The 9,501-nt window shown below is 58.3% G+C and overlaps 1 protein-coding gene across 2 annotated transcripts in view; it reads left to right on the top strand.

Annotated features, from left to right (window-relative positions):
* Positions 1-6,076: 6,076 nt before the first annotated feature.
* The window catches only part of FLNC (filamin C), a 28,128-nt gene continuing 24,703 nt past the window's right edge, over positions 6,077-9,501 (top strand). For both annotated transcript variants that reach the window (XM_020874662.2, XM_020874663.2), the window contains exon 1: positions 6,077-6,714. In XM_020874662.2, coding sequence (XP_020730321.1) covers positions 6,360-6,714 — 355 coding nt within the window. In that variant the 5' untranslated portion in view covers positions 6,077-6,359. The remainder of the gene's footprint in view (positions 6,715-9,501) is intronic.

The raw sequence follows: 9,501 nt of genomic DNA, 5'->3' as shown, positions 1-9,501 counted from the left end.
CAGCCAGAACAGAGTGGTTTCCCTCTAACCAGGCACACACTAAGGGTCTGCGCCTCCCTACAATTTCTGACCCTGCCAATGACCTCAACAGTGAGGTTGGCTCCTTGTGTGGCCAGCCAAGTCACAAATGGATTGTTCTGTCCACACTCACCCTAATCTCGAGGAACTCATCTGAGCATAGAGAAATGGAATGACCTGGGTGCTTTGTGTGAGGGGCCCACATGGCCTGCCCTTGGGTCCCGTGAGGAGGATGCCCTGAGAAGATCTGTGTGTGGGCCTTCGTGGCTTAGTTCTTACGACTTCTTGAGCTATTTACCCTCAGAAAATCACCCAGGCTCCTAGTAGTGAACTGAAGGGAGTCCAGTGGCCTCAGGGTTGGAATTCAGGTTTTCACTGCCAAAGCACAGGTTCAGTCCCTGGTTGGGGAACTGAGATCCCACAAGCCATGCAGACAAAAAAAAGTAAAAAACTTTAGCTGAAGAGTTTTTAGTGAACAGACTATGTGCAGAGGGCAGAGGTAGGAGAACCAACAAGAAACGGTAAAGTCCCCGGGCAACAGTGGGCTTCCTAGGTGGCTCAGTGGTAAAGAATCCACTTGCCAATACAGGAGATATAAGAGAAGCAGGTATGATCCCTGGGTTGGAAAGATCCCCTGGAGTAGGAAATGGTCACCCATGCCAGTATTCTTGCCTGGAACATTCCACGGACAGAGGATCCTGGCGGGCTACAGTCCATAGGGCCCTAGAGAGTTGGACACGACTGAACGACCAAGCACCAGGCACCAGCAACAGTGGAAAAGTGCTGCCATCATCGGCTTGAAGGGGGAAGGGGAGGAAGCAAGAGCTGGAGACCTGGCATGGGCCAGACACACGCAGTGGCCACAGGGGCTGTGGCCTTTGTCAGAGCCATGCTGAGATGGGGAGTGTATGTGCTGCTCCACCCTCTCTTCTCTCCTGCCAGTTCGCAACTAGCGGCTAGAGAGCAGAGGTGCCCAGGTGACAGTCTTTCAAGGTCAGCCTCCTGCAGTTTGGAGCAAGGCAGAGGACTGAGTCCGTCTCAGTGGGAGCAAGCAGAATGATGAGAATAATTGATGAGTGTTCCTGTTGACCTTCGTTCCTGTGGAACCCTTTGTGATGGGTTGTTCTCATCATGGCTGTTTCCACATGAAAGCCCACAGGGACTTGCCTGGTAGTACAGAGGATAAGAACCTGCCTGCCGATGCGGGGACACAGGCCCAACCCCTGGTCCAGGAAGATTCCATGTGCAGGGAAGCAACCAAGCCCAGGCACCACAGTTACTGTGCTTGCGCTCTGGGATCTACGAGCCTCAACTGCTGCAGCCCCTGCACCTGGAACCCACGCTCTGCAGCAAGAAAAGCCACCACAACGAGAAGGCCGTGCACCACAACGAAGAGCAGCACCCCTCACCCCCACTAGAGAAAAACCCACCCACGACAATAGAGACCCAGCACAACCATAAATCAATAATAAAGTCCCCACATGTATTCATACACCATAGTGGGCAGAATGGTCCCCATAACTGCTGGTTTCCTGGGACTCTTCTCTTTGCCTCCTTTCTACCTGATACCAAAGGAGTTTGTTTCTTTTCTCCAGATATCCAAAGCAGCACGTAACTATCGAGTATATACTGGGGTGGGCACTACTGAGCACTAAATGAATTCATTTCTTCCACAGTCTTTTCCTTGGGGGAGTAGCAAAGACATTTAGAATTAGGAGATTTTAAAATTGTGAGCAGCCCAGAGGGGTGCCTAGGCTGACTGGGACCCCTAGGAGACTTGGGGCCAGGGCCCAAGTGGTGACCAGCCCCTATATACAGGGTTGCAAGTAGGCAGATTGAAGACAGTGCGACAGATCCCTTTGGTCTCCCTCTAAATGACTCCTCTTTGAAGACAGGGATTTAGAGGGGACTGGCCCCTTGCTACTCAACGTGTGGCCCATGGAGCAGCAGCATGAGCATTGTTAACTCGTTAGGAAGGTAGAATCTCAGCCCTCAGCTCAAGCCCAGACACAGAATCTACATTTTAACAAGATCCTCAGTTGATTAGTATGCACAATAAAATTTGAGCAGCACTGCCTTCAACTATATCAGATTGTGTATTCTCAGTTGTAACCCAATTGACATTCCTTCACAATCTACCTGCTACCCTGTCCCCTTGCTGTTGAGACTGTGCTTTTTATCCAGTTTAGTCCAGCCACCAGTTGGCTGGAGAACATGTGTGGTAGAAAGGACTGGAAGATTACCCACCACTGAGTATCATTGCTTTAATTTCGAATTTGAAGCCAAGATGGAAGTTATGGTCTGGGAGGCAGTCAGCCCCTGTTAAGGACTTTTATCTGATCCTTTCCAGGCCCAAACCCAGAGCCTGCAATGACAGGGAAGTAGTCCTTTTCTTCAGTCTTTTTGCTTAGAAATATAGAGCTCTTCCCTTTAGGACACTTGTCCCTGTGGGCTCATCTTGGAAGACTGTGCTCTTCAGTGATTTGGGCTCTGTGCTTTCTGGTCTTGCAGGTGCACTGTTACCAGAGTAGATTAAATAGGTCTACCTGTTGAATGTGAAACAGTCCCTTGAATTAGCTTTAAATCTACAGGGATGTCACAGTCAGGCACGCACCCCGGCCCAGGTACAGATAGAACCAAGGACTCAAAACACCTCTGGGGCCTCCATCTTCCCCCTCTACTGCCCTCTGCATAACTGCTGCCTATCTCTCTCCCTGCACCACGGTCCCCCTCTGCTTTCCCCTCCCAGGCCACATGGTAGGCACACCACCTGTCACCTCTGTCCACGACCAGCTGCTACTGGGGGGCAGGGTGGGTGGCTCTAAAGATTGTAAGTAGTACTCTGGCTCTGGTTCTGGCAGGTGGAGTGTTAGGATGCAAGGAAGGGAACAGTGGAGCCGAGGAAGATGCTGGCAGTGGATGCCACACGGGGCAGAGGTAGCTGTGAGGAGGGCCCAGCTCACTAGAACCCACATGGTCCCCAGGATACCAGCAGAGGATGCAAACTTTTTTCTGATCACCTATTAACTGCCCAGCACCATGCTAATCACTTTACCTGTTATCTACTTTCACATCTTCACCCATTTAAAAAAAAAATCCCTGTGAGAGTACTATTAATTCCATTTTGCAGATAAGAAAACTGAGGCCCCAAAGAGTTACATTTCCTGATCACGGCTATAGAACCAGAGGTAAAGAGGCTGGAATTCAGCCTAGGTATCTTCCCAACCCTACCATACCTGGGCCAGGGCCATGTCAGTATCACAGACTGAACAAAGTGCCTGCTGGGAACCTGGCCAACTTGGTGCCATCACAGGTGACTATGGAAACACAGGATCTTCATACACAGCCTTTCAGACAAGGACTCGCTCACTCAGATGCTTCTCAGCTCAAGTCAAATATGGGCAGCGTTGGTGGCAGAGAAGTAGTGCCCCTTGGTAGGAAAGGCAGGGCCAGGTGAAAGGCCAAACCTTGTCTCCAGAGACAGGTCAGCGGGTGGTGAGTCAGGGGGCTATAAACAGTCTGTAGCCACAGCAGCAAAGCCCCCAAATACTCAGCTGATGAAAGCCCCCATAAGCCCCTCCAGGAGCTCCTGCCTGGCTCCGAGAGGAGCATGTCAGCTCTCCTCCGGGAGGGGCCCCCCGCTTGGCAGGCCCCAGGACCAGCATTGTGCACGGCCTGTTCCAGCTCTCACGGCCCGGCCCGGGCTCATGGGCTATATTGAGGGCTGAGTCACCAACCTGCGCCTGGGTAGCTGACTGTGACTGGCTGGCTGGGGCCTGAGTCAGGCCCTGATTTATCCTGGAGAGCAACGGGCTCTGGTTTCTGGGGTGGGGGTGGGGAGGGGAGGTGTGAGAAGGGTGCCGGGAACTATCCTTGGCACCGGGTACCCTCTGCTGACCATTCACTCACTCCCCTGGGGCTGCACACAGACTTCTCCTGAAGAGAGGGAACAAGAAGCGGGAGAGGGGAGTCTTTTGTCCACTTGCTGGCTTCCCTCTGAACTCCCACCACCTTAAGAGAGAACCTCAACTTACTGGAGGACCTTGGGGAACACCCTCAAAACAAGACTGAGCCGTTAGTGTTTGTAAAAGGCTGTCAGCTCCAAGCAAAACCGCTCTATCCCTCTCTCTTCTCCCTAGGCGCTCAGGGAGAGGGATCCATCCTTTTCCAGATGTATATATCTCAGTTTCTTCATCATTGAACCCCAAACTGGCACCTAAGTTTGGGTGTCAGAAGTCTGCCTTTTTACACACACACACACACACACACACACACACAGAGTTCCCTTGTGAGACCCAGCTACATGTCATGTGTCCCCAGGAGCTGGGCATCTCTCCACAGGAGAGCTCAGCCTCTCAAGCAGACAGACAGCACTGATGGCTGATGGCTGGTCTTGGCCATGGGACAAAGGTGGCATGGGGGGAGCGAGAGTTCTGGAGACAGGCAAGGGGGTGCCAACAGGAGAGTGGAATTCCTGAGCACCTCGTCACAGGCAGCCGACAGAACATGAGCCGTGGGGCCCAAGCTATTTATATCTCGCCTGTCACTCTCAGGGCCCCCAGAGCTCCCCCCCTCCGAAGTCACGCACAGCAGGTCCCTTTTCTGTTTCTGGTCCCTTCTTTCCTCCTCCCCCTCCCTAACTGATGAGAAGGGAAAGAAATCATTCATGGAGCCCTTTCACTGTTATTGCTGCCCACCCCCCCACCAAGCTCCTGAACTTCTTCCCTCACAATGCCCTCAGAGATGCCCACCATCTCTTCCCTTTTAACTGGGCTTGGTTGGGGAAGAGCAATAAGGTCAAATGATTCACCAGAAACGTGCCCAATTTCAGTCATCACACAATTTGAGTTGGGGCCCAAACTTAAGGGTCCAGAAGGATGGGAAAGTGGAGGAAATTTGGCCTAAAAGGGGTACCAGGAGGTGTGGAATACATGTTATCCTACAGAATCTCAGAATACATAGTCTCTTTGTGTAAGTATATTCTACCACTTTTTCACTTCATCCCAGGCCAGCTGCTCTGAGTGCCTCAGTTTCCCTGATGTCAGCTGCCCTTGGCTTACCCTGAGCCCCGTCCTGCCCAGGCTTCCTGGCGAGCTCCCTAGGGCTCTCCATGTCCCCCAGCCCCCATCACACTTCCCCGTGGCTGCTCTGGGCAGGGCTCTCCGTCTCTTGTCTGGTTAACCTGCCCTCTGACTGGAAGGATCTGCCCGGTGGCCCAAATGGGCACACTGCCCAGGGGGCTCCCTGGTAGTACAGGGCAGAGGCTCTGCCTCCTCTCACATCACCTTAGTTGAGTCAGACTTGGGGGGAGGGGGCACAGTGTGAGTCACAGGGTACACTTTTTCTGAGCTCAGCTTCATTCTGAGAGGATGAGGGCAGACGGACTGGTGACAGGGACTGAATCAGGGGTAACCTCCGTCTTTCCCCTGGGACCCTGGAGTTGCAGAGGTTTTTTTTTTTTTTTTTTTTTATGCTTGCAGAGGAGACTTTTCTACCTGCAAAGTGGAGCACCCCCACCCCAGGCCTTCTCCCTAATCGGCCTGCACGGAGTTGTCGCTTCCTCTGTCTATCTACACACAAGCACACACACTTCCCCTGCTGGTCCGCAGGTGGACAATACCCTGGGCTAGCAGCCAGGTCTCCCCGGCCCTGTCAACAGCCCTGCCACCAGCCAGTCCAGAAAATTCTGTCAACACCCGATCATCGTGTTTTGCCCGAAACACTGGCCTCAGTTTCCCTTTGCATCTCTTTAGTCCTGCAGGGTGTGGGGGGTATATATTTCATCTCTGACTAGCGATGCTTAATTTGGGGGTGTTGGGACCCGTCACTCCCCCTAATTTTCCAGCTCCACTATTCATCTGTCCAGCTTGGCGGCCTCGGGCCAGAGCCTCCTTCCCCCGGGGTGAGGGCAGCAGACCTGGGACCCCAGTCTGGACGGAGGGCCGCGTGGGGGAGGGGAGGGAGGGAGGGAGGGAGGGAGGCGGGGCCGGCGGGCTCGGCGCGGCCCCCACCCGCGGGCCGGGCGGCATTCCTGGGAGGCCGGCGCTCTGACGTGGACCCGGGGGCCGCGGGCTCGGCGGGGGGGCCGCGGCCCGGGGGCTTCTTAAACCCCCCGCCTCAGCCCGGCCCGCACTTTCCAGAGCACCGCTCCGCCCCCGGAGGGAGAGAGAGAGAGACAGAGTGTGGCCGAGGAGCCGAGGAGGCCCGCCCGAGTCCCGCCAGCCAGGGGCGCGAGAGAAAGTTCAGAGCCGCGGAGCGCACAGCCGCGGGTCCCGTCCCGGACAGCGCCCCCCTAGCCCGAGCCCCGGCGGCCCCCAACCCCCGCCCCAGCCCGCGCCAGCATGATGAACAACAGCGGCTACTCCGAGGCCCCGGGCTTCGGCCTGGGCGACGAGGTGGACGACATGCCGTCCACGGAGAAGGACCTGGCCGAGGACGCGCCGTGGAAGAAGATCCAGCAGAACACGTTCACGCGCTGGTGCAACGAGCACCTCAAGTGCGTGGGCAAGCGCCTCACCGACCTGCAGCGCGACCTCAGCGACGGGCTGCGCCTCATCGCGCTGCTCGAGGTGCTCAGCCAAAAGCGCATGTACCGCAAGTTCCACCCGCGCCCCAACTTCCGCCAGATGAAGCTGGAGAACGTGTCCGTGGCCCTCGAGTTCCTCGAGCGCGAACACATCAAGCTGGTGTCCATCGGTCAGTGCGGGCGGCGAGGGGGCAGTGCCCCGACGAGGGGCTGACCCACGGGGACAGGGCGCTCGGGGCTGGGTGGGCGCGCGGGGAGCCGAGGCAGGGCCGAGGGTGGGGTGCCCGGCACCGGGAGAGGATCCTGACCCGGTTCTCCCGGAGCCCACCCACGCCGGCCCCGAGGGGGCCCTGCCTTCACACCCGGCTCTGGTCTGCTGGCATCCCGAGGGGGCCTCCCGGGGGGCATCCAGTGCCGGCCGTTTCTGAGCCCTCCAGCTTCAGGTCCCTTCGCACGCTCTTGGCCAACCTGCTTCTACCCGCTCGTCTCCTTTCTTGCCACCCGCACCCCCAGCCCAGGCTTGAGAGGACGGGGCCAATGCTCATTGCCGATTCCCGGGGGGGGGGGGGGGGGGGGGGGGGTGGGGGGCGTGCCCCCCCCCCCCCCCGCCCCCAGACAAAGCAAATGGTTTCCCAGCCTCCCAGCACCTCCACCGGGGAGGAGAGGCTGAAGGCAGGTCCCCATCGCTGCCCGGTCCCAGGGATCCCAAGGAGAGCGGGAGAGTGGGTGGCTGGGCGGGCACGGGGCCCGGGCCCCCCGCCGGCATGTGCTCGGCAGCTGGGTTCAGGCCCAGGGGCCAGAGCCGGCAGGGCCCGGCCTCGGAAACCTAAAAAGGCTCTGAGCGAGCGCAGGCAGCCTTAACCCCTGCCTGTCCTACATCGACTTCAGCAGGCCAGGGAGGGGGCTCCCTCCCATCTACTCCCGGCCCCAGCCCACCCCCTAAGCCCCGATTGGCTACAGCTAATGATCTGGGCTGAGGGGAGGGAGGCAAGGCCTGGAAAAGGGAGGAAGTCATTGAGTGTAACCAGATTTGGAAGGTGTGTCAGTGCTGGGTGGGGGTGGGGAGGCACTCCAGGCTGGGGAGCTGGGGGAGCCAAGGATGGGTTCTGAGAGCCTGGGAGTTGGCCGTTCCCTCTCAGCTCTGAAGTCACCCCTTCAGGCTGGGGGTCTGGGCGAGACCTCTACCCCTATGGTGAGCTCTTTAGTGTCCTGCTGTGATTTTCAGGAAAGTGCCCCTTAACAGAGTGCACCCCAGGGCCCCAGAAGGGGACTTTCACAGGGGGCCCAGTGCCCACCCCCAGGCTGCCCCAGAGATTTCTTCAGATAATTGAAGGTCTGTCTATCCTCAGCCTCGCTCAGGGCATCTCTGGGCCTCCTGAATTAGTAGCTGAGGTCAGTCTGGGGCCCTTTGGCCCTGTCCAGTCCCCTCTACGCCTTACCCCCTCCTGCCCAATACTGTCCCCCCCCCACCCCACCCGCTCTGGCCTGGAAATAGCCCTGCCTCCGTGACACAGCAGATGTCTCTGAGCTTTCCAGAGGACGAGGCTGAGGACAGGGGGTGGGGGAGGGGGCCACCCTGGTGTGTGTCGTGGGACTAAGGGCTGCCCGAGAGTGTGTGGTTGGGGGGGACGGCAGGGGTCAGCGAGGTGTCAGCCCTGGGTCCTTCCACCCCCCTGGCAGCTGCGATCTGACCGCCTGGACTGACTGTCCCAGGTGGGATCCCGAGGGGAGAGCCTGGGGCCTCACCAAGACTTCATAGGAAATGGCTCGACCTCCTCCTCCGCTCCCCGCAGCGGGGGCGCTCGGCCCCTCTGCTGGCCTCATCCTTCCTGAGTGCACACCTCTCCCCTCCCCCACGGTGGTGCCTCCGGCTCCAGCCCCCTTGGCTCAACTGTGTTTGGAGAGGCCAGCTCCGAATAGAGGGGGAAGGAGGGAAAGCTGGCTTGGGGGCGGGAAGGAACCCTTCTTTCCCGTTCCTGCGGGGAACTGTTCCCCATTTGGGCCAAGTGGCTGACTCCCGAGGCCGATGAGATAAGCTGTCAGCAATTCAGCTGCTGGGCCCGAGGCGGAGGCTGGAGGGGAGGGGGCACAGACAGCAGTGGTTACCCATCCATCAGGAAGGAGGTGTCAGGGGTTCCCCTTTCTGCTTCCTCTGGTTCCCTGGGTCCCACTTAGTGATGGGAAGGGGCTGGGACGGGGGCTTCTCTGGGTACCATCTCAGGACTGAATGTGAGCCTCTAGGCACCCCATGTTCCTTTCCAGGAGTGGAGTGGGAGCTGGGTGTTGAGCAGTCCCTCTGAAGGAGGGCAGGGTACACAGCCTGGGTTGAAGGGGCGGTGTGCCCTCCTTACCCGCACGGCCCCCTCCACCCCTCCGAACAAAGAGGCCTAGAGGCCGCTCTGTCCCGCAGCTGTTCCCCAGTTGCTATTCCTTCTCCTGGAGCCAACCGCCGAGGGAGGGGCTGCAGGGGGCAGCAGCTGTCCCAGCCCCTCCCTCACTGGTCCTCTCCTCTCCCCCCCACTCCACACAAGGCCTGGGGTGTCCTCAGGGGCTGGCTCTGGAGCTCCTCCCACCCCTTTGGTGGTATCCCCAGTGGGGTGCAACGAAGGAAGAGGCCTGGCTCGAGCAGAGCTCCCCTCCTCTGCCTGGCCTCCGAGGGGGAGGAGGGGGAGGAAGGTCATTGCTCCCAGAGTGGGACTCCGGACCCACCCCTCTCCTGCCACTTGCTGTCTGGCCCAGGGCCAGTTGCTGGGCAGGAACCTCTCCCTGCAGCAAATATGAATGACCCCCTCATTCCCCCCACCCCTTCCCAATCCTGGCGATCCTGGCGGCCTCAGGGCCTCCCTCCCTAGGATCTGGCTTCAGTTTGCAAGAAGCACTTCTGGGTGTGTGAGCACCAGCTTTGGAGGCTGTCAGGGTTGTGAGAGGCCGTAAGGCCCTGGTGTCAAGGCTGTGTG

This window comes from Odocoileus virginianus, chromosome 1 (assembly GCF_023699985.2).
Source record: "Odocoileus virginianus isolate 20LAN1187 ecotype Illinois chromosome 1, Ovbor_1.2, whole genome shotgun sequence".
NCBI lineage: Eukaryota > Metazoa > Chordata > Mammalia > Artiodactyla > Cervidae > Odocoileus > Odocoileus virginianus.
This window is presented reverse-complemented; position numbering and strand designations above follow the sequence as displayed.